The 22,897-nt window shown below is 61.7% G+C and overlaps 7 protein-coding genes across 7 annotated transcripts; 3 read left to right on the top strand and 4 right to left on the bottom strand.

Moving 5' to 3' along the window:
• Window positions 1–442: 442 nt before the first annotated feature.
• On the bottom strand, window positions 443–3,571 carry Q8F55_002326 (uncharacterized protein; the record flags this gene model as incomplete). Its single annotated transcript, XM_069350928.1, has 2 exons — window positions 443–1,579; window positions 1,625–3,571. 2 exons carry the CDS (start codon window positions 3,569–3,571, stop codon window positions 443–445), a joined length of 3,084 nt encoding a protein of 1,027 aa, XP_069211314.1.
• Window positions 3,572–4,370: 799 nt separating this feature from the next.
• Q8F55_002327 (uncharacterized protein) lies at window positions 4,371–8,501 on the bottom strand (the record flags this gene model as incomplete). The annotated part of the gene is made up of 7 exons (XM_069350929.1): window positions 4,371–4,609; window positions 4,656–4,751; window positions 4,799–5,333; window positions 5,384–5,907; window positions 6,778–7,704; window positions 7,754–8,364; window positions 8,425–8,501. The coding sequence occupies 7 exons, from the start codon at window positions 8,499–8,501 to the stop codon at window positions 4,371–4,373; spliced, it is 3,009 nt and encodes a 1,002-aa protein (XP_069211315.1).
• A 2,552-nt stretch (window positions 8,502–11,053) lies between these two features.
• Q8F55_002328 (uncharacterized protein) lies at window positions 11,054–12,695 on the top strand (the record flags this gene model as incomplete). Its single annotated transcript, XM_069350930.1, has 10 exons — window positions 11,054–11,130; window positions 11,181–11,283; window positions 11,332–11,369; window positions 11,420–11,490; window positions 11,538–11,587; window positions 11,647–11,720; window positions 11,772–11,838; window positions 11,921–12,096; window positions 12,143–12,239; window positions 12,285–12,695. 10 exons carry the CDS (start codon window positions 11,054–11,056, stop codon window positions 12,693–12,695), a joined length of 1,164 nt encoding a protein of 387 aa, XP_069211316.1.
• Window positions 12,696–13,240: 545 nt separating this feature from the next.
• Window positions 13,241–15,388, bottom strand: MIC60 (MICOS complex subunit mic60; the record flags this gene model as incomplete). Its single annotated transcript, XM_069350931.1, has 3 exons — window positions 13,241–13,973; window positions 14,023–15,263; window positions 15,329–15,388. 3 exons carry the CDS (start codon window positions 15,386–15,388, stop codon window positions 13,241–13,243), a joined length of 2,034 nt encoding a protein of 677 aa, XP_069211317.1.
• Window positions 15,389–15,745: 357 nt separating this feature from the next.
• URM1 (Ubiquitin-related modifier 1) lies at window positions 15,746–16,240 on the top strand (the record flags this gene model as incomplete). The annotated part of the gene is made up of 3 exons (XM_069350932.1): window positions 15,746–15,882; window positions 15,919–16,086; window positions 16,123–16,240. 3 exons carry the CDS (start codon window positions 15,746–15,748, stop codon window positions 16,238–16,240), a joined length of 423 nt encoding a protein of 140 aa, XP_069211318.1.
• A 408-nt stretch (window positions 16,241–16,648) lies between these two features.
• Window positions 16,649–18,691, top strand: Q8F55_002331 (uncharacterized protein; the record flags this gene model as incomplete). The annotated part of the gene is made up of 7 exons (XM_069350933.1): window positions 16,649–16,867; window positions 16,901–16,976; window positions 17,011–17,347; window positions 17,380–17,829; window positions 17,866–18,081; window positions 18,121–18,351; window positions 18,388–18,691. The coding sequence occupies 7 exons, from the start codon at window positions 16,649–16,651 to the stop codon at window positions 18,689–18,691; spliced, it is 1,833 nt and encodes a 610-aa protein (XP_069211319.1).
• Window positions 18,692–18,805: 114 nt separating this feature from the next.
• On the bottom strand, window positions 18,806–22,408 carry Q8F55_002332 (uncharacterized protein; the record flags this gene model as incomplete). The annotated part of the gene is made up of 14 exons (XM_069350934.1): window positions 18,806–19,000; window positions 19,049–19,558; window positions 19,611–20,379; window positions 20,423–20,991; window positions 21,030–21,059; window positions 21,103–21,153; window positions 21,205–21,425; window positions 21,476–21,580; window positions 21,629–21,667; window positions 21,703–22,013; window positions 22,063–22,085; window positions 22,135–22,151; window positions 22,206–22,316; window positions 22,372–22,408. The coding sequence occupies 14 exons, from the start codon at window positions 22,406–22,408 to the stop codon at window positions 18,806–18,808; spliced, it is 2,988 nt and encodes a 995-aa protein (XP_069211320.1).
• Between the last annotated feature and the right edge of the window lie 489 nt (window positions 22,409–22,897).

Here is a 22,897-nt window from a genome sequence, read left to right on the forward strand (position 1 = left end):
CCAAACCATATATAAGAACCCACACCTCTCGCACCTTTTTTCTTTTCAATACACCGCGCCCTCGCTGTAAGTTGCTGCCTTGTGGACCCCCCCCCTTGCCAGCCGCTGACCCCACAGTATCCAGTGCAGATCCCCAACACGGGCCTGTGCTCGCGAGAGCGCGCAGAGCAACCGCTTGGTTTAGCTAGCAGCTGGCCCGTCCTCGGACACCTAATAGCCAGTTTCTTGATAGTAGCCTTGCGACAAGCGTCGACACAGTGGCACGGTGGCGCTATGCCCCGCCCGATGAATCGTATATTTCGCGCTGCTCCCCACGCTCCGCTCATGCCAACCTATTCATCCCAAAATACACCTGACCTATGCTGAGCTCATCTATGATGCTGTATGATGTAATAATGCAGTGAGGAGAAGAGAAGAAACCCCGGCAACCCACGCCCCACGCCTACTCCCATCCCCAGAACGCGCTCCACGCCTCGGGCACATCGATACCCCGCACTTGGGACCACTTCTTCCGCGCGCGGTACCGCCAGTAGCGGATAAGCAGCACCAGGCAGCAGGTGATGAGCACGGTGCCCGCGACGATCAGGCCAAAGATGTTGAACGGCGACCGCGAGCCGTCGGCGCGCAGGTGCGTCTTGCGGTCGCCGTTGGTCGGGATGTGGATGTTCATCGAGAACATGCCGACGAGGCACTGCATTGGCAGGATGCCGACCGTCACCACCGAGAGCGAGAGGATGAGAATGTCGGTGCTGCCACGCGATAAGGCGTTGGCGACTCGCAGGTACGACATGTACGCCGGCTGGCAGTGCGAGAGGATGTAGTCGTAGTGATAGAACGACGTCTGGAGGAGCAGGATGTGGTCGTTGACGTCGGAGAGGTATGCCTCGACGTCGTTGCCGCTCTCGCCAGCGCGCTTGAGCATGCTGGCGACGACAGACTGCTTGCCGTGCAGAAGGCGGCTGAGGCCCGAAACCAGACGACGCATGTCAGTCATGCTGCGGAGCATGACAGAGCGGTCAAACACGTCCTCGCGTTGCGCCGCAACGTGGTGCCTGCGGGCCGATGCGGTCGGAAAGAAGAAGAGCTTGAGGTACGTCAAGCCGAGGATGGCATACTGCGTGTATGTCTCTGGCCGGCGCCTGACCTTGGGCTTGTGGACGTGCGAGACGGCTGCCATTGTCACGGCGCGCGTCTTGGCCAGGATCCTGGACGTTGGCGTCCGCTTGTGCGCGCGATTCCGCAGCCCGTCGGTGGCAATCTGAGCCTTCTTCTCTTTTAACTCGATCCACTCGTTCTCGCCGTCCTCGACGTGTGGCGCGTAGGGTGAATCTGCTGGCGATGCCACCTCAATGTTCGGAGTTAAAGGTTGTGGCTCGCGCGGGTCCTGGGTAGGATCGACGGTGAGGGCATCGAGGTCGTCGACAGCTCCGTCGACGTACCCCGCGAGCGGGAAGAAGGCGTCGACAATCGAATCGAGCAGACCATGGGCGATCCAGTCGGACGAGTGCCCCTGCCCAGGGTTGCTCAACAGGCGGTTGAGCACCCGCTTTGTGTGCTTGCTCATGTCGTCGTAGTGGAACTAGGCCACGTCAGCTTGAGAACGCCGCGGCTCCTCCCCACTCACAGTGACAATGCCGTCAGAGAAGACGACGAGGTACATGTTGATGCCGCCGACGCCGACTCCTTCGATACCCTCTTTGCCGGGGTTGTCCTCGACAATCTCGACCTTCTCGCCCGTCTTTTGAGCGAGGTGGCCAGTCGAGCGTCCAAAGCCCCAGCCAGAGCGTCGGCGCTCCTTCTTCTGCTCCTCATCCGCCGCCGCGCGTCGCGCCGAGCCGTTTGCAGGTACGAGCTCCGAGCCCGGTGGGCCGGGCGGCGCGGTGTTCGAGCCAGGCGTGTACTTGAAGTACTGCTCATCGAGGGCACGCACGACGACAAAGTAGTAGCCTAGCTTGTCGTACGTGTCGAGCTTCTCGCGCGGGTCCTGGTGCAGCACGTCCTCGAGTGTGAGCGGGTGCAGCCCCAGCAGCTCGCCGATATCGCGCAGGTCCTTCCAGTTGGGGCACGACACGTCGAGCCACCACGGCGGGCGTGACACCTTGGGCTTGTCGCGGATCGTCGAGGTCGGCGACGGGACTTGGGCGAGGTCCGGCCCAAGCACTGGCGGCTGGGTGGGGATACCGCCGTCGCCGTCGTGACCAAACGTCGAACTAGTCGGTGACTTCCCAAACGTCGAGTTGGTCGGCGACCTCGCCAGCCCAAGCAGATCCGACGCCGACTTTGGCGTTGCCGCGAGGCCGAGGAGGTCGGACGCGGATTTGGGCCGCACAACCTCGGTGGCCGCCTGCGAGCGCAGCGCGTCGACCCGGCTGAGGGTGTGCGAGTTGCCGCGAGGCAGCGGCGGTCGGGGCACCGGCGGCGGCGCGAATGGATGAGCCGGCGCGGCGCGTAACCGCCCAGGCCCCGAGCCGCCGCGGCGCACCGGTACGTTGCGCGACGACGGTACGACGGGCTCGTTGCCCACGCCGCCGTGCCCCGACTGGGCGCGCGCAGCGCGGATCGCCTCGAGAATCGGCGGAAGCATCGGCGTCGTGATGACCCGCTCCGACTCGGCCGGCGTCGTCGGGAGGCTCGCATCGAACGGGATGTACTCTGGAATCTTGTCCGGTGGGGGCATGGCCGACGGCTCGGGCGGGAGCAACAACGTAAACTCTCGCCTTCGGGGCTTGTACACTCGCCGCGGCCGCTCCGTCGACGTCCCGCTCGCGCGCGACATTGTCCTGCTCAGCGCGCGGCCGAACCTGCTGAAACGCGACGTCGCCCCGTCGTCACTGTCGCTATCTGTCGAGTTCGAGCTCCCGCCGCTCGAGTCGGACGTGTTGCTTCCTCGGCGAACACCAATGGCCTCACCGACACGATGCACCACTGCCATCGTCGCGCGGCGACCACGCCCGAGGTTTCCACTGCCCCACGACCACGAGCTCGACGTCGACGTGCGCGAGCTCACGCTCAGCGCGTCCTCATTGTCCTCGTCGACCTCCTGGCCAGCGTTCGGGTCCGCCACGGCACCGCGATACAAATCGCCATCGTGCGTCGTGAACCCGAGCCGGCTCGGGCCCTCGAGCACCGGCAGCCCGGCGAGCGTGCCGAGCCCGGTCCCGAGCGTGCTGTGCACGCGCGCGCGCTTGCGCTTCTGGAGCTGTGCGGGCGTGAGGAGCTCGGCGAACTCTGGCTGGTCGGGCGGGATGGGCACGTCGCTCGGCGGCAAGGCGGGCGAGTGCGCGTGCGACAGGATGGGCGTGGGCGGCGCGCCGCGCACGCCGCTCGCGCTCCGCCCATGCTTGCCGCTCAGGCGGGGGCTGCGGCCGCTGAGCATGGGGGACGCGGGCGGGCGCGCCACGAGCCGCGGCGACGAGCGCACGACCGACGGCGGCGGCGCGAAGCGCGTCGTCGCGCCGCCGGGGGTCTCGGGTGCGTCGCTCGTGCCCGTCGTGAGGATCGAGAGGGCGGGGCGGGGGGTCGGCGGCTCGCCGGAGAGAGAGCCGCCGCCGGCTGGGTCGTTACTGCTCATGGCCGTCTATCGGCGTCGGCGTCGAGTCGGCGTCAAGTCGGCGTCAAGTCGGCGTCGGCGACTGGGTGGCCGGTGGGACCATGCGTTGGGTTGGGCGGCGGGACGAGCGGGCCCGGGGTAGTGTGCGGTGCCTACAGCTGGCTTGTCGTTGTCGATGCTGCTGCTGTGCAGAGTGGGAGCATGGTCGGTGACCAAGGATGCGAGGGAGAACGAGGAAGGAGGGAGGGAAGGGAGCGAGATTCAAAAATGACCAGGTCGAGTGTCGCCGCCCGCCGCCGCCCTGCTCAAAATAGTATTAGGATTTTGGGCGGCGTGCACAAACTTGTGACTGTCGGCGGTGCTGGGAGCCCTAGCTGTATGCTCTGAATGACTGGTTGGGCGGGACACTGGCGGGCAAGGCAGCGCAGGAGCAGGGCAGGAGCAGAGAGCGCAGTCCAAGGCCACCTCAAAGCCGCAGAGCCAAATCGGTGTAATGTATGGTCTACACAATGGCACACGTTTTTGGTGGCGAGCAAATCAGCGAGCGAGCGCAGCAAATGACTCGGAACGTCCTACATTCCTCGCTGCATTCCGACCATAGTCGCCGGTCTCGACCCAGTCGCCTTTGCTCACGCTCCCATGGGCCCGCCCAGTCATTCACACCCCATTACCACGTAACATTACAACGATGCATTGGCTTTGCAGACGGCACACAGTAATTCAACAGGGAGCGGCCGCGGCACCGTCCGCAGATACGAAACAGCCAGGATGCCCACTCGGGGCTCCGCAGCCACACACATGTAAACAAACCCCTCAATCATCAATGACCACCAGAGAGCGCCAACTGCTCCTTGACACTCGACCGAAGCTTCTTCAGGTCGTCGTCGCGCAACTTGACCTCCTCGCACGCCCGCATAAACGTATCGGGGAGCAACAGGCTGTCCTGGGGCAGGTTGCGCAGGTACCCCAGCACTGCCTGCGGCGTCTTGGGCAGCGCCAAAAGTCGCTCACGCGACAATGTGAGCACCGAGAGCGATCCAATAAGGATGTATCGCGGGCCTGCGATTGTCAGAATCAAACTCAAGTACAGCCGCGATCAACTTACCCTCAGAAATGACAGCATCAAGGAAGCGTAACACAGTGGGCCATGGGAGAGATCGGATGAACAGCGCCGTCCACCACTGCTCCAGGTAGTGGTGGGCTATCCGCTGTCAGCACGCATGCAACAAGCCCACGACCCCGACTCACGAGCAATCCCCAGGTCACGGAACAGCTTGGCAATCTTGGGCTCACTGCCCTGCAAGATGCCAGCAAACACATGAAGGTCGACACTGAACGCGCCACGGTCCTTGACATAGTACGTCTTGAGGACTCCGTTGAACAGCCCGGCCATTAACCAGAACGCGTCCTCGACCACGGCGTGGACAAGGAGGGCGCCGCCAATCTGAGCGATTTCGGTGCGGTATCCGTCGGGAGCAAAGTTCATAAATGCACGCAGAAGCGTGCGAAGGTCCTGTTGGCCAGTCGAGTTGGGGCCGACGAACGCGGAGTGGTCCTTGTAGACTTGAGAAGCATCCCTCACGATCTGCTCATCAAACACCGTCGCTTCATTGGTAAGCAGGCGCTGGAACAGGAAGTCGACGCGCCCAGACTGGCCATTCGACATGAGCCAGCCCCAGACCTTGCCACGAAGGCTGGCCGGGATGCCCTGCTCGATGACCATTCGGCGGACCTTCTTTGACGCCTGCTGTCCGTGGGGCAGCGGCCGGGTTATGATATCCAGCTGGGAGCGTCAGCAGGAAGCCCGTCGTGCGCGATCACACAAGTCCTCACCCATTTCTGTTCGGCTGCCCGCACTTCTGACGGAGGAACCCGCGATTGGAAAATGGCAGGGGTAGGCGTGCAGCGCTTCAAGAAGCCCCACTCGTCCGTCTCAAACGATTGCCCGTGGCTACCACTCTCCAGCGACTCTCGTTCTGATCCACTGAGGATGCCAAGGCTAGCCGACTCAAGCGATAACCTGATCGCAGGCGGCCCATTGGAGGCCTTCCGAGGCTGGACAATTTCAAACTCGATGCCGTCGGCGCTGACAGTCGGATCCGCAAAGTCACGGTACGAGATGGGCGGGTGGAGTGGACCCTTGCCCTGGCGAGGTGGCGACGACGTCGTGCTGCTACTGTGACGGTGTCCCCTGGCAACTGGCTCCCCGCCCTTGCCCAGGGGTACGTGGTGCACTGATTGAACGGATCCGTGGTCAGACTGGGACTCCTTTGCCGCGTGCTGCGACCTGTTGGCGTGCCGATTCAAGTCGTTCTGCCAGGGGGCCTGCTGCTGAAGATAAGCGGACGGTGGCGTGGCTTGGAAGTGTGGCGGCGGTGTGTTGGTCTGAAAGTTGTTTCGATTGAGGGGTTGGCGCGGATCCAGCTGTCCGGCCATCGAAGGTACAGGCATGCTGGCCTTGCGAATGGCTTGCCCACTGCTGCCCCCACCGCTACCGCTCCTCTGAACAGCCTTGGATACAGCAGAGGAGAAAGAGCGCGACCGCGCCCGAGGCACTCCGGCAAATGTCGAAGTCGTCTCGTGGCTGTCGGTAGATCCAGCAGACAGCGGACTCTTTGAAGGCACAGGCGGTGGACTGGGCGACTTGGAATTTGATGCGTTGCGGGCCATCTTGGCGAACTGCTGAGCAGCCGATAATTGAGAGTTTGCGTACTGCTGCGCAGCAGACAAGTGGGAGACGCCAGAATGAGACTGGTGGGAGGAATGAGAGTTGGACGACATTGTCAGTGAGGCTTGTCGTGTTGGAAGGTACTGCCCGCCATAGGGCTGAGGCGCCTGGGAGGGTTTCGGGGGGTTGTAGGATGGTGAACCATGTCCATTCGACGAGGACTGCGATGGGAAGACTTCGCCGGGCGTCGTCGCGAAACGCTGAGCACCGTGGTTCGGGGGTAGGCCCTTCGAGTTGGGCACTGTTCCACGCCGGGGTGTCTCTGTTGATGGAGACCACCGGCTCTGAGTGGGGACCATATCTCCTGGAGAGATACCATTGAAGGCACTGTGAGGGTGGCTTTCCAAACCGGGCCCAAACGACGCAGGTGGGAGCGGACCGCCGAACTGTGGCCGCTGGGCTGCCGGACTTCCGACAATCATACCGCGCCTACGGGCACCTGTGTCCCCATTGCGCTGGGGAGAACGTGAAGCGTCCAGTGACCTATCTGACGCCTCACTGGGGGCAGATAGTGGGGAAGACGCGACTGGCACGTTGGGTACGTGTGGCGTATGGCCGAGGCCGTAGAACTGCTTGGTCGCTGCATCGCGTAAATCGGGCGATCCGGACTGCAGCGACGAGGAGCTGTCCAAGATCGACGGCGACGTTGCCAGGCCGGGATGGATAGGATGCTCAGGAATCTCGAGCGGAGTCAGGAGCGACGCCCCAGCGGCAGTAGCCAGCGGTGAAGTTGCTTTGATGGAAGGAGGAGCAACCTTGGTCGCACTCTCGCTGTCGGTGTCGGGGTCATCATATGCTAAGCGGAATGAGAATGCCGTAGCGCTCTTCGGAGAGTCGGAAACTGGGAGGCCAGTGACGCTGGGGTCAATCTGGGGTCGGACCACCTCGGCTTGTCCAGGCTTTGGCGTAAGCTGAGGCTGCTCAAATGGGAGCCTGGTTGGCAGCGACAACGAGTCCTTCGTGGCAGAGGTCGGGGTGGTCAGAGTCGCGTCCTCGGAATCTGCTTTCGGTGGCAACGCAAATAGAGCCTGAGGTGGAAGTGGTTTGGGCGACTCGGACGCCCGTGGCGTCTCAGCCTCCTCGGTGATGGTCGCCGGGAGTCCAGTTCGCACATTTATGGGGTCCGGTTTGGAGCTGGTGCGGCCTGGCAAAGGATCTTGGAGCTGTTCTTCAGCCTCGTCTTCGTCTTCCTGAAGAACACCATGCAGGACACTTCCGTCCATGTTCAGGTCACTGAATCGCAGCTGGCTGAGCCGGGACGCCTCGACCGCGACCGATTGGCGCTGCGTGGGGGAGATGGTAGACACGCCGACGCGACCAGCGACGGTTTGAACAGGCGCATTGGCTCCGGAGCGGAAGGGGGACTGGGCAGAGTACGCGCCGAGTCCAGTGAAGCGGCCAAACGTGTGAGTCGACGGGTCATCGTCTGCGACATGGTTAGCATTCCCTTGGCACACGACCGAGGGCGGACTCACCGATATGATCAGAAGCATCTTGCGCGTGCTGCAGCCTTGGGCCAAGGCCGCCGATCACGAGTGGGCCGATGTAGGAGGTTGTGCTGCCGGTCCCGCTCGATGCATCAGAGGCTGTTCTCGAGTGGGGGTTGGACGAGTTCTGCGCTTCGGAAGCCGGAGGGGTCGCATCCTCGCTAGCAGCCTCTGGCGTAGGTTCGGCTGGTGCGGCCTGATCTAGTAAAGCGGCGAGAGGTGGATCGGTGTCGTCGGCGGACGAGTCAAGTTTTGGCGACTGAGACGCGTTCGCCGTGACTGGGGGCTTAGCCTTTGGAGCCAGCGGAGCCGTGGTCCCATTCGCAAAGTCGTAGTCTTCAGGCAGCAACGTCTGGGGCACGAGGCCTGTCGAAATCGAGAGGTCGCTTGGCGTTGCGAGGCATGTGGACGACTTGGGCGAGCTCGGAGCACTCGAAGTCGACGCCAGGTTGTCGAACGAAATGTTCTCGCGCTTGACCCAGCCGACCTCGCCTTCGCAGAAGGCCAGGAGCTCGTCTCCGAGGTCGCGCAGAACGACGAGCGTGTCGCCTTCCATGAACATGAGTTGATCTGGGCCTTCGGCAACGCAGTCGACGAGCCTGGGTGGCGCGCAGAGGTCAGTGCGATGGTTCATCAACAATGGAGAAGGCGCGACTCACGCTGTGGCCTGCCCGAGGCCGCCTCGCTCTGCCTGCGCGTGCAGGTCGTTGATCTCTCTGTTCTCTAGTCGTCGCATGGTGGTCGTGTTGGTGTCAGGGAGTCTATGTCGTGAGGGGAGGTCGTGTCGTGAGGGGGAGCTGAGCCCGGGTTCGTGTCCGATGGGTTGGGGATGTGAGGTGTCGTGACAGGCGCGTTTGGGTGGGAGGGGGGTGGGGAGGTCGTTGACAATGAGCGTCGTTTCGTGTTTCCAAGGTGCGTATAGGCACTATGCGTATGTAGGTCGCCGCGCAGGAGACTGGGAGACAACAGTGGTGGGAGTATGCTAGCAAGTCATTGTTTGACAAGGAGGACAAAGGAAAGAGTGAATGATGGACTCATGAGATGGAGGTGGATCCGCCTGGCTGGCTGGCTGGCTGGCTGGGGTGGGTGTGCGCTGGCTGGCCGGCCGTGTCATTCAAGGTTTGTGGCCGCGTTCCTTGAAGGCCAGGTCGCGTTTCAATCACTCTGGGAGGGGGGGAAGGCCATGCACTCGCCGCCGCTGCCGTTGATGTGAACGCTCCGGGGCGGTCGATCGACAAGGAGCAAGTATATGCATTCGTGCACTCAATCTTGTTTGCCGTCGCCGACGCCGTCGCCGTCGCCGTCGTCGCTCTCGGCCTTGTGCACATGCTTGCAGCACGCCAAAGATTACCTCGTTTCACACGACCCTGTTGCCTTCCTTCCTTCCTTGCTCGCCATCGAGCTCACAGCGCCCATCGCCGCCCTCTTTGCTATGCATGTTCCGTTGGGCTCTACGTGTCTTGTCGTTCCGTCCCCTTGCATTGCTCCCCGTGTACGAGAGAGACACAGAGAGAGAGTGCAAGGAGTTGGAAAGCTCGCTCACTGTGGCCCTCTAAAACACCTCTGTTCCTGGCTTCTTTTCCGTGTCCCTGGTCGAATTTCGCCTGGTGGCGCGCGCGTGCCCAACGCGTCTGTCTGACCCCTGACCGCGTGCGCGCGCGAGTGACTTGCTGCCCGCGCCCGCCTTCCCTGCACACCACTGTGTTGTGTGAACGTTACAACCTGACCTGACGTTTCAGGCTGCCGGCGTGCCCTCCCCACTCGACTCCACTCCCGTGTTTAAAGCATACAGTCTGTCTGTCGCCTTGCTCGACTGTGCTCCACCTGGCAGGCCGCCTTGTTCCCAATGCACAATGCGGCAACCCAACGGCAGCTGGATCCGTGAACCAGGCCCAGAACACTTCCTTCGGTACAATCAGCTTTGCTCGCTGCCGCCCCCCACGCCCTTTCCACACTTGCGCTTGCTGGCGACCACGCTTGTAGGCAGATGGACGCGCAGAGGGCCGCGTCTTGCCCTTGTGCCATGGTCGCTGCTGGGTGCATGGGTTGAGCTCTGCAACGTCGTCTCGAGCTATTTGACCCCTCTGCACGCTCGCTCGGGCCGTCACTCAACTCAGGATGCCATGCCCCCTAGTTGAAAGCTGACGACGACGCCACCCCGCCTCATGGCGCTTCAAGTGGCGTTCAACATCGACGCACGAGCCTCTGTGCTTCTAGGGGAGGTTAAGAGGTCCGTGGGCCTCCACATACTCGGCCAGGTCAAACACTGCCTGCATACAATGTCCTCTTCGCGACCAGACGACGTTCAGACAGCCAACATGCACTCACCTCCTCTGCCTTCTCGTAAAGCGCGCTCGACTGGAATCCACCAAGGCAAGGGTACCTAAATGACTTTGTTGCTGTTTGTGGAAACTGGCCGGACCTGAGCCAGAAACTTGGGACCAGCGCATCCTTCCTTCAATTCCTTCCTTCCTTTACGCGTCGGTCGCGTGGCGATCTGTGCTGAACAAAAGTCATTCAGTCTACTGCAAGCCCCAAGGTCGCTCGACCAGACAAGTCGATGCCTCCTCCCATCCTCTTACAGATCTACCATCTGCGCCAGCCGGACGGACTTGGCAAAATCAGCCCAGCGGCATCTCAGCGACGCGCCGCCGCCATGCAGGGAAGACGCAGCAAGCCACGACACGGACCGACAAGACCCACAGCACTGATCTCCCCGTTGTTGGCATCCTTGTACTCACTCACGTCCCTCGCCCATCACTACAGCTAACCGCGATTAACCCAGAGGATTTACCCCCCTGCTCCCCGCCGGCGCAATGCTGGGAACAAGGACGCCAGCGCCACACGCCTGCGCCTGCGCCACCACCACCACGATGCCACCACCTACCCTCCCATCTCCCAGCCACCACCACCACCAACAGCGTGCAGCAGCGACACAACCCGACCTCGCGTTTCCATGTCGCCAAATACTCGCGCACGGTTCATGTCCGACCTTGAGAAGCAGCGTCTGCGCCGCCGGGTGGGAACGACATGCCTTTACGCTGCCATCAGGCCCGTCCAGCGCTCGCTCGCGCGCTCGCCCACTCGCGCTCGTGCCATTCGACCCCCCATCGCCCACAGCAACCAGCTCCATCTTGACTGCTTCAATAACACAATCCTACTCCACTAATCCGTTCCATCTGGCGACACACACACACCTGCACGCTTCGCCTCCTCCCCAAACGCTCGTTACTACCTCCCCTTCTCTCCCCATTCGCACCTCCACCCCGCAGCAACAGTATCAGAACCATGGATGAGGCAGCCGCAAAAGCCCTCGTCACGAGAGGGCATAACAATGGTATTGTCCTGGGCCCGCTGATCATGGGGTACGCCAACGAGAAGCTCGCGAGCGAGTAGGCTTGGCTGACCGCCGTAGTGTTATCATCGACGGTGTCTTCCTTGGTATCCTTCTCTCGCAGTTCACCCACTGGTACAACCAGTCTCGTTTGCTCGACCGATGGCTCGTCCAGGCCGGTGTGGTAAGTCGGAACGAGGTTCATTGTGCTGCTCTAACGCGTCGTCCACAGATCATCTCATCCTTTATGGGTCTCGTTATTTTCGTGCTGTACGCCGCTACCTCCCTGTTCTGCCCAGCCGATGATGCTGACCACCCAGGTCAACATGCTGGATCATGTACCTATTCACCTACAACTTTGGTTTCTACACGCCAATGCTCGACTATCGCTGTGAGTAGGGCACATCAAGCCACTGTCGCCTCTACTAAAACCCAAAGGGTTCTCCTTCTTCCCTATTATCGACGTCTTCATGACCGCCATTGTTCAGGTGAGGGATCCGGCGGCGGCGGCCCACTTGCAAGCCACGGCCCTCTAACGCCACTCTAGATCTTCTACGCCGAGCGTGCCTTCAAGATTGCTGGTCGCAACAGATACGTCGTCTACGTTGTCGCCCTCCCCGTGTGAGTAGACGGCACCCGAACCTGTCAGGCTCGTCTGACCTTTGATTCCAGTCTGGCCTCGGTCGCCGGTGCGCTCGGTGTCCTCGTCACGGGCCTGAGGTCGAACGTTATTAACACGGTAGGTCGATTCCGCCCAGATTTACTCGCCCGCTGTGGCGCCGCCCACACTGCCGGGGCCATCGGCTGACGAGGGAATACAGGAGTACAACATCTTCATTTGGGTCTGGACTTCCGCCACTTGTGTGGCCGATGTGATCATTACGACCGTCGTGATGTGGGGTCTTCTGCACCAGCGCTCCGACTACGAGGAGACGTCGAAGCTTGTCAAGCGTCTACTCAGGATTGCATGCGAGTCGCAGCTTCCCCCTACCATCATGTAGGTGGCAGAACGATCCGGACAAGCACCTACTCACACACTCCAGTGCCCTTGCCAACCTTATCGACTTCGCCATCCAGGGTGGCACTTACTACGGTGTCTTCTTCGAGATGATCCAAGGCAAGATCTACGTTATCGGTATGGTGAGTACATCCATGACGCCCCAACACCCTGACTCACACGCGCAGCTCTACGTGCTCAACTCGCGCTTCTACATCAACCGCGACATGGACGACGGCGCGTGGGCCGCGCAGACGGGCTACCAGAGCCAGTTCCAGACGGGCCCCTTCCAGCCGCCCCCACAGCAGCAGTACTCGCTCAAGTCGCAGCGCACACGACTCAACGGCCCGGCCACCATCCACGTCCAGACCGAGACGTACGTCGAGTCGCACACGATCGCGCCCATGCACGAGATCAAGATGGAGCCCAAGCTCCGCGACGCCTCGCTGTCCGGCACCGACTCGAACCGTACCTGCGACGTCGACGTCGGCCCGCTCAGCCAGAGTGTCGTCGGCCTCACGACCAACCTCGAGTCCGAGCCCCAACCGGCTCCCAAGCAGAGCTGGCATCTCAACTCGTTCGCCATGGGTATGGCGTAAGCGCTGCTGCGGTAGCCACACCCACCATCTGTAACCTTGACCCCCTCTCTCATCCCATACCATTGGCACCTGCCCATGCCGCCCGTCACCCCCGAGGCTATATATTCGCATGTTGGATTGTTAGTAGCCCCCCGTTTCCCCTCCCAGTTTCTGTAACAGATGGATACAGAATATGGACGATGCACTCTTGTTTCCTGTTCGCTGTGCCGTGGGTGAGGGGAGTAGGTGAGGGGAGGTGAGGGGAGCTTGGCGGACACATGACTTCCTGAGTGCCACAGTGGGCCGGCGAGCATCGACTTGTCACACCTTGTGAGGGGACACGAGCAGGGCTTGCGACTGCCCTGCGTGCAGTGCACCGACCATGCGCAGACTGACCCCAGCTGTCTCTCTTCAACCACGGTCACGACGTGACTGTTCCACCACTGACGGCATGTTACGGCTCGCTCCCTGCGCCGTAATCGCTTCCAGTCACCCGCAGCTGCACCCTATCCTGCTCCCATGTAGATGCATCTAGCCTATTTTGTGTCCGGTGTCGTGTCGTTCGCCTAGACCAACAGAAGCGACGCAAGCGTGGCGTCGGTGCTAACAATGTCGAGCGCCTGCTGGACCTCGAGGCGGCGGCGGGCCTCGCGGAGCCAGTCGGCGGCGAGCTGCTTGGGCCACCCGCGGAGCGAGTTGACCTCGCGCGCAGCAGCGTCGAGGTCCTTAGCCTGGAGGGCCCACTCGGCGCGGGCGAGGACGGCAGCGACGTCGTCGCCGTCAACGAGACCGGCCTTGGGGCGGAAGAGAATCTTGCTCAATGTCGCAGAGGCAAGGTGCGAGCCGACGCCAGCCTCCTCGGGAGCGGGGACGAGCGACGCCGACTGGATACGGGGCGCGACAGCGTTGGTGAACCACGACGACAGGGCAGAGAGCGACTTGACACCAGTCTGGGCGATACCCGAAGACTCGAGCGACGACAGGGTGGCGTCAACAATCGACTTGTCGTCCGACTTGGTCAATCCCTGGAGAACGCGAAGCTCGTCGTCAAACGACTGGTCGCCGCGCTCAGCCTTGGACTGGACGGCACGGAGCGCCGACCAGACCTTGTGCAGGCGGATGTTGTCGTCGAGGACGGCGGAGTTGTCGAGGGTGATACGCTCAAGCTGCTTGAGCGAAGTGTTGAGGTGGTCAAGCTTGGCGAGACGGCCACCGCGCTCAGTCTCGACCTGAGACTTGATCGACCGCAGCCATCGCCTCTGGAGCTCGATACCCTGCGAAACTACCTCGTCGTGGAGACTGGCCGTGTCAGCGACAGAATACGTCGATCCGCCCTCGCACTACTCACCGAGCCTCAATGTTCTGACGCTGCGCGTCGAGCTCGCCGTCAAGGACCGAACGCCAGCCGTCAATCATCTTCTGACGCTCAGCGTCCCACGACTCCTTGAGACCCTCCTCGCCCTTCTGCCACTCGTCCTGCTTCTGCTTCAATGCCACCTCGAACTCGGCCTGCTTGCTGTCAACGGCCTTCTGGAGACGCTCCTGCTCGGCCTTCTTGATGTCGCTCAGGCGCTGGTTAAGCGCGTTGAGGTCACCCTGAGCCTTGTCAAGAATGTCGGCAGCCTGGGCACTGGGGCCGCCCTTGTTCGAGGACAGCGAGGTGGTGAGCGAGTCGATGGTCGAGGCGAGCTGCGAAATGATGGGCTCGTTGGCAGCAAGCTCCTTGACCTTGGTGACGAGCTGGGGGAGGGGCTCGTCTCCAGGCGTCTTGGGCTTGGGGGCAGGGCCCTTGACGTAGTAGCCGGGGGGAGGCTCAAAGCCGAGGGGAAGCTTGGGGCCGCTGTACTCCTCCTTGCCCTCGTACGAGGGCTTCTGGGGCGTAACAGTCTCGGGGCGGAGCTGGCGGGGCCTGGCAGTGTCGGGGAGGGGGTAGACGGGCTCGGAAGCCTCGGCGATGGCCTTGGCGCCGGCGGCGGCAGTCTCAGCGGCCTTGTCAACGACGGGGTCAACAACCGTCTTCTTGGCGTCGTGGATAGCGTGCTCGACCTTGTCGGCGAGCTTGGCCGTGGCATCGGACGTCTTGTTGGCGACCTCGGTAGCCTTGGCCGAGGCCTTGTTGGCAAGCTCAGCAGCCTTGGCCTTGGCAGCCTTCTGGGCCTCGAGCGCGCGGGCAGCAGCGGCGTCCTTGGCCTCGCTGGCCTTCCTGGCAGCCTCAGCGGCAGCGGCCTGAGCGGAGGCGGTCGCGTCGCCGACAGCCTTCTTGGCGTCGGCGACCGTGGCGTCGGCCTCCTGGTTGCTCTTGCCGGTAAGCTTGAGCAGGCTCTTGGTGATGGAGCCAGGGCCGAACTGGTCCCAGTCGTGCTCGTCGGCGTAGTCGGCAACCTGCTCGCCTCCGGGAACCTTGGTGAACAGGTCACGGTAGGTCTCGGACTGAGTCGAGAGGTAGCCAGAGACAGGGTAGAAGATGATGGCGCCGAAGATGGTGTAGTTGACGAGCTTGCGGAAGAAGCCGCCGCTCTTCTTGGGCGTGCCAGCGACCTCGGGCGAGAGGGGAACCTGATTGCGGAGGGGAGCCGAGTTGGACAGGAGCTGCGGATGTGAGATGGTGTTCCGAGGGTTGGAGCTCGCGAGAGCTCGCGAGCTGCGATACGTACGCGGCGTTGGACGAGAGCCCGAGACGCCCTTGATGGGGCGGTCCTGAGCTGAGCGTTCATTTTGGGAGCGAGCCGAAGGAGAGTGGGGAGAGATGATGATGTCGGCGCTGCCAAAGAGCGTCTCGAAGCCATCCGCGAGCGAGCCGGAGCACGCGCGAGCCTGCCCAGGCAGGACGGGAGCGGTCGAGCTCGTCATCTCCGCGACCCCAGCCTGCCCCGGTAACCGCCGAACGGAAATAGCGGGATTACATTTGGCTGGAGCGTCACCCAACGGGCATGTGGCACTTGGCTGGGGACTGGAGATTGGGTCAATCTCCACCCAGAGTGGAGGCTCGATGGGCATGATCGACGCTCTGAAATGTTGCAGACGACGTCTTGTTGTTGCGTTGACCACCAAAACAAACTACGACCGCGACAATGGCAGAGGCAGAGACCAAGGTGCCACTCCCCACGAGCGGGCTGGGATACGCAAAGTCCAGTACTGCGCCCGAGGCAGCGTCGTCGGCAACCAAGACGCGCGGGCCCGACGACCTCGAGATCCGGCTCGAGTTTGGGTGAGCAAGCTCGGAGTGGCCCTTCTGACGACGCAGCGGCGGGTTGCACCTCATCTTCTCGCAGCAGCCTAAGCACACGATCTACGTGCCCAAGACGGTCCCCGGCGCGGACCCACGGCCAGCCGACATTCGCTACCTTATCGCGTGGATGAAGGAGCACCTCGTGACGGAGCGCGAGGACATGTTTATCGACGGCGACGGCGTGTGAGTGGATACAGAGGATTTCGTTGACGCGTACAGGCGCCCGGGAATCCTAGTGCTCATCAACGACGCCGACTGGGAGCTTGAGGACGAGCTTGAGTACCAGCTCAAGGACCGGGACGAGATCGTCTTCATCTCGACGCTGCACGGTGGGTAGGGCGGCATGAGCTTGGTCCCGTCTGCATGTGCCTGCCAGCATGGCGGCTGTGGTAGTATATCCTGTTCATTTATACCCTCATTACATACCAATGCCATTGTTGTTGAAGCGTGGGGGAAGTGGAGGAGGGTACAGTGGGCTTTCTTCCGACCCTCTGAGGCATGCAGGCTGCGGACGCCAACTCGGCATGCAGCCTTCAGCGTGAGGCCGAGTATGTCGGGAATGTCAAGCATGTTAAAGGTACCTACAGCCGTATGTAGAGTTGCAGAAAACGAGGACGGCCTGGCGGCCCTCTCCGCGCCTCCGGGTGGCAATCTTTCGCGCCACGCCGAAATCAATCTCGACGATCCGAAATCAATATCCACCGCCAATGACTTCATTGTTGTCACTCATCTCGCAAACCTAGCCATGTTCAAAAAGGCGCTCGCCCACAAGTCGAACGCGACGCCGCTCAAGTCCTCGGCGCGGCGCCAGATCGTCGCCTCCGTGCTGGAGCAGTACCCGGCTCTGCGGGACGGGCTGGCCGTCGACGGCGCACCGGGCTTGTCAGAAAAGGACCTGGGCCGCGCGCTGGTCCCGGACGGCGTGCGCGTCGCCAACATCGAGACGAGCGCCGGCGTCGAGGGCGTAGGTGTTCTGTAATCTCCCAGCTGACCCCAGGCCGTGTACCTCAGCCCGGACGGCGACCCGATGTGGGTGACCTTTGGCCGCGGCTCCAAGGAGCTCATCCCGACCTGTGAGTGCTGCGCTGTCTGCGCCGCTAACGACAGTGTACGCGCTCGCGCAGGACGTGCCGACCGGCCCGCTGCCTGTCCTGCAGATCCACCACCCGCTCCCGCCCCCGCTGCTCACCGGCGCGCCCCTCTTCCTCCCGGCCGTGCGGCACATGGGCACGCCGTGGCGCCTGCCCGACGTGGGCGAGGGGCAGCTGGTCGCGTTGGCGGCGGACACGGCCGGCGACGGCACCGTGTCGTACGTTGGTGTCGGGCGCGTCGTCGCCAAGGGCGGGCTCCGTGAGGCGCTCGGCCGTCTCATTCGCCACCGCTCCGAGGGCGTCGAGCGCGACGAGGGCAAGTTCTGCGATATCATGTGCATCGTCGACGATCAGTGAGTTGGCGCCGGGGGCTCGCTGACCGTAGTCTCTGGGAGCTGGGATCCAAGCCTGTCCTCCGGTCGTTCCCTCTTCCGGCGCCAAAGGTGCCGCTGGTGGCGCCACCGCAGGCCGAGGCTGCGCCTGCAGTTGACGAGGCGGTGGCCGAGGTCACGGACGGTGTAGCGGCTCTAGAGGTCGAAGCCCCGGTGCAGGACACTGGCGCCCCTCTCACCCCAGCAGAAATCTCGACACTGCTCTCTGCGGCACTGCTACAGACGCTCTCGACGCTGAACCCCTCAACGCTGCCCCTCCCCTCATCGCAGTTCTACTCGGCCCACATCCTGCCCTCGCGCCCGGCATACATCCCCGCGGCGAAGCGCGACGACGTCGTCATCGGCCGTAGCGAGTGGAAGAAGCTCGCAAAGTGGATGAAGGAGGCGTCCAAGGACGGCCTGATAAAGATCAAGGAGAGCAAGGGCGAGGTGGTCGTGACTGGGTGAGCTAGCTCATCTGGACCCCAGCTGACACTCAGGTTCGACCCGCAGCACCCCGCCGTCGACGCGCATGTTCAGTTCACGACCGTGTCCGAGGAGGAGGCCAAGACGGCCAAGCGCGCCGCGCGGGAGGCAGCCGCCGCCGAGGCCGAGGCGACCCCGGTGGGCAAATCTGGCGCCAAACAGATGAGCATCGAGGAGCTGTGGCGGCCGGCCGGGTCCGCCACGGCGTTCTGGGACGCGTGCGGCATCGAGTGGGTTGGCCTAGCTCGACAGAGTCTCTAACCCAATAGGTCGGCCTCGCTCAACCCGCCCGCGAGCATCAAGCGCGCGTTTGACGAGTACATCACGAGAAACAAGCTCGTCGACGGCAAGGACCACCGCGTGGTCACGCTCGACGATACGCTCGCCTCGGCCATCGGCGGCAAGGGCGCCCGCAGCGGGGACACGCTCGTGCGCGACGAGGCGGTCCGGCGCCTGCGCGCGGGCGTCACCTGGGCCGTGTCGGTCGGCGGCGTTGTCAAGTACGTGTTTTGCTCGGTGCAGCGCTAATGCGACAGAAAGGGCACCCTCAACCCCATCATCATGAGCGTCAAGACGCGCCAGGGCCGCAAGCAGGTCACGCTCATCTCGGGCCTCGAGAGCTTCGGCGTCGACATTGACGACTTTGCAGACGAGCTCCGCCGAGTCTGTGCCGGTAGCGCCAGTGTCCAGCCCCTCACGGGCGCGTCGCCAAAGCTAAACCTCAAAGAGGTGCTCGTGCAGGGCTCGCAGATCAAGCTCGTGACCGAGGCGCTGCTCGGCCGCGGCATTCCCAAGCGCTGGATCAAGGAAGAAGCTGACGCGAAGAAGAGCAAGCGCTAGCCATCTTCATCACTATTTGCATAACATACTTCTTCCATACGCTGTGGCTCAGTCCACAATACGTCCATCATCATATCATCCTCGGAGCCACTGTACATAGACTCAATGCACGCTCTAGGATGCCCTTGCACTGCTTCGCTTGGCGTCCGCCTCTTTCTTTGCGTTGCGCAGGCCGTCGTGTGCCTTCTTGCGCTGGCCTGCGTCCGCAAAGAACGAGTTGAGAGCCACCCAGATCGGCAGCGTGAACGACCCAGAGCTGTCCTTTGATTCGACACGGTCGGCCATGAGAGCAAGCTTGCGGCCCTCAGTCTACAGTGGGTCAGCCACAGCGCGCATCGAAGCCCAATAACAACTCACCAAGTCGCGCCGGCTAACAATGGCACTGGGGGGCGGAGCTTCACCATGCAGTGCCCATTGCCAATACCAAGTTTCGTCGGGAACAGTGTAGGCTCGGTGCACAGCGTGGCCTCCCGGTTCATCCGAAGAGCTACCCCCGCTGGTGTCGCTCTCATCACCGGCGCCACGAGCAGGCCTGGACGCCCCCTCGGCCTTCTCGACAATGGCAGCACGTTCTTCGGGCGTGAGCTCGGTAGTACGTTCTTCCCAATGCTTGACAATATGACTGAGATCACGGCTCGTCGCCGTTGCCAGGTTTTGTTCGCGGCGCGTCGCTACCTTTTTCTTCTGGCGGCGATACTTGTGATCCCAGATGGACTGGCCTTCGGCATATCGCAGTGCGGGACCAGCCTTGACGATTCCAATCTCGCTCGCGGGTATAGTCATAGCACCAAGCTCTGATTCCGGCTCCAAGGGGCGACAAACGCCGTCAAAGTCGACACGCTCGCGGATCATGTGGTCGGTGAATGGCTGTGGAGACAGGTTAGTTTGATGGCGGCGCATGTTGGACTGTGGAACTCACGTTGGCTCCCGCATACACGCCACTGTACCCGGCCTCGCCGGGCTTGGCTTTCTCTCGCTTGCCCTTCTGAAGCTCAAAGCGAGGTCCGGCAACGTCACCTGCATGATCCTCCTTGACCGGAGCCGTCTTTTCAGCGGGGGTCATAGAGGCGGAGCCGCTGAAGAATGCCGAATGTCTCCACATGGAACGGCGCTTGTCGGAGGAAGCGGAGACCGGAGATGGAGAGATTGGCGACACGCTCGTCGTGTCCGAAGGTCCTAAAGGTGGCATCATGACCGACACTCTGTTGGACTTCTTCCGATCGGTTCGGGCCGTTGTCTTGTCCTGGGTAGACAGCTCTTCCAGCTGGCGAGCAAGTTCATCTCCGGGGACTGCCTCCTGCTGCCCAGCGGAAGGGTCGGCGGAGAGGGGCGCGTCGGCAGGGGTTGAGTTGTCCGTGGCGACTTGGGATGGATCCGCTTCCGCCGAACCGTTGAAGAACCGGCGTTCGCCCTCCGGCGTAACGTCACCCGACGAAGTAACAGGAGACGAAGGCGAAGATGCTCTGTTGCGAGGCGTGACTCTCCGAATAAAGGTGGCAATAGCACGGTAGGTGCCACGGGCGGGCTTGGTCATCGAGAAGAGCGGCAAGTCATGGCCAACGCCGTCATACACCTGGAGATGGACGTCCGTCGGGCCGTATCGCTCCTCAATGCCCTGCAGCGAGGGCAGTAGTTTCTTGACGTCCTCCCGTACAGGGTGCTTTTCTGGATGCGCAGCCTTGTGTGCACTGTAAAATCTCAGCACCTCAGTCTTGGTCGTGAGAGACTTACAGGTATATGATTTCGTCACGCAGCACTTCGTTGTCACCGCACATGATGTACAGGGGAGGAAGGCCTCCGAGGTATCCAAGCACGGGCGATACCCATGGGTGACAGAGCTGGGCGTTGGTGGCATACAGCTGAATCTGCGTGTCGAGGGCGATCGTGTCTTTCCCCACTTGCACTCGCAGAGGGTCGGCACACTGAGCGAGAGTTGACGCGTCACGACCTTCCACATCATCCGAGGAACGCGGAACGAGGTGATCCCAAGGATCAGCCGGGTTCGCTCGAGAGGCATTCGACTTGAGCTCCTTGTCGCCCTCCAAAAGTGCTCTGTTCCTCTGGAAGAAGGCTTTCAGTTTGCTAGGAGCCTCAGGGTCCGCAGTGTGGATGGAACCAGTGGAGGAGACCTGTCGGGAGAGTGGTGTCTGACGCCCAGCGTCCAAATGCTTCTTGCGTTCGGGATGCTTGCCCTCAGACCCCCGGAGCTTCGAGACTGCCTCTTTGACCTTCCGGCTGATGCCATGCTGCATCTCCTCCGTAAGGGCGGGAGGTGGAGGTGGCCACAGAGATGAGGGCTTCTGCATTTTGTTAGTGGCTTTCAGCACTGAAAACCCACGTGAATGAAGCTGTATGGTGGAACCACATCCTGTTGTTGTCAGCATGGCCTTCGGTGTATCCGAAAGACAAACCGTGGCAGTGTTCTGCAGAATACTGGGGAAACTGTGCGTGAGATCGGACCACTAATCCCAGTGTCAGTAGCTGAGCATAGTCCGCTCTCGACGACGACATACCGGACTGATCAACGCAGCACCTGCAGGTACGTCAAGGCCTTGAACATCGCGAAGAATCTGCAGCAGCGCCAAGACCAAGCCTCCGCCTGCCGAGTCTCCGGCAATGACAATGTTCTTTGGGTCCACGGGCTTGTGCTCGGCACCAGGTGGTGGGTTGACCAGGTAGAGCCAAGCCGCGAGACAGTCTTGAACGGCGCAGGGGAACGGGTACTGGGGAGCCTCTATCCCAGCGTGTCAGGGGTCGCTCGTTTGCCAGCGGGTCTCAACTCACTGCGATAGTTCACAGCAAAGCAGCGGCCATTGATCTTGCGGGCGTAGCGCCAGATTGAGTAGCGATGAGTGTTGATCGAACCCCAGTAGTAAGCACCGCCGTGAACTGCGTGGGTCAGTGGCTGGGGACCACCTCCGTCTTAGGTCAACTCACTGTAGAGGAGACAGCGAAGACGGTCCATCTCTGGGAGAACTGGCCGTTAGCACGAGAGCAGGCCTTCGACGTACACTCGTCGTCGTCCTGGTCGTCTTTATCCGATTTCTTTGCAGACTTCTTCTTGTGGTCGAGCTCCACGGCTTCCTTGTACTCGCTGCGCATCGCGATCCACTCCGCTTCGACACCCTGGCCTGCACGGACTTGCCACCACTTGACTCCACCTGCAACCTTGTAGGCCATCTCCTCTCCACCAAAGCCCGCGACCAGATAGTCTGCAGCCTGGGACAGCGTGGAGTGTGGGATTGAACACCGGTGAACTGCCACCCATGGCGGCGCCGGTGTTCTTGTTTGGCTCAGCTCTTGCAGGGCTGCAACGGTGTGACTGAGGTGACAATGTCAGGGGCGGACACAACGTGACACAGTGCACATACTGCGTGGAGATGTTGAGGAAGTTCTGAAACGATGGTTAGCAGGCAGCCAGCAGACGTCCCGTGTCGTCGTACCTTTAGAACATTGAATGCTACGAGTGTCAGCATTGTCCGGCTTGAACACTGAGCTCGACAGCAGCACGCACCTTCATCGTACATGAACTCGACTCTGGCCGTGTCCTTGCCATTGCGGTCCTTGCGGTACTTTCTAGGGGTCAGGTAGTGTTTGAGGAACGTCTCGAGAACGAGCGGCCCCGCTGGGTGTTGTCAGTGGTGGCTACAGACTCGGCATTGTGGTCGTCGTTGACTCACCCGTCACGGCCACCTGAGACGTGAGGAAGTCTGGCATTGTTCTGCTCGAGCACGACGAGAGAGGGGAAGGTGTGGAGGAGTTTGCAAGTTGTGGAGATAATTATGGGTTGCCAAGACTATTGACCGTCGGGCAGGTCGCGTGGATGGGCGATGGGCGATGGGAGAGAGGAGTAGAGACTGTTGTCAAGTATGAGCAATGTGCCGAGTTGTCGTGTGTGAGGAGTGTAATGAGCGTGGTTTGGGTCGAGAGAGAGAGCTCCAACAAAACTCGGTAGACGTGGTTGATAAAAGTCGTCGTTTGTGGTAGTAAATGGTTGAATGGGACAGCGTCATCGGCTTGCTTGCCTGGCTTGCCGTCAACAAACACCACCCAGCAGCAGCAGTCGGCATCACATGTCCGGTTGCAGCCGGCATGGCATATACCCTATGTAGGCCCTTGGGCGCCAAGGCCACCAGACTTGAACAACTTGTAATGTCCCGATTACAAATGCGACCAACCACAATAGTAATGCCCAGAGATTGAATC

Source organism: Vanrija albida (assembly GCF_041260175.1).
Source record: "Vanrija albida strain AlHP1 chromosome Unknown contig_2, whole genome shotgun sequence".
NCBI classification, from domain to species: domain Eukaryota; kingdom Fungi; phylum Basidiomycota; class Tremellomycetes; order Trichosporonales; family Trichosporonaceae; genus Vanrija; species Vanrija albida.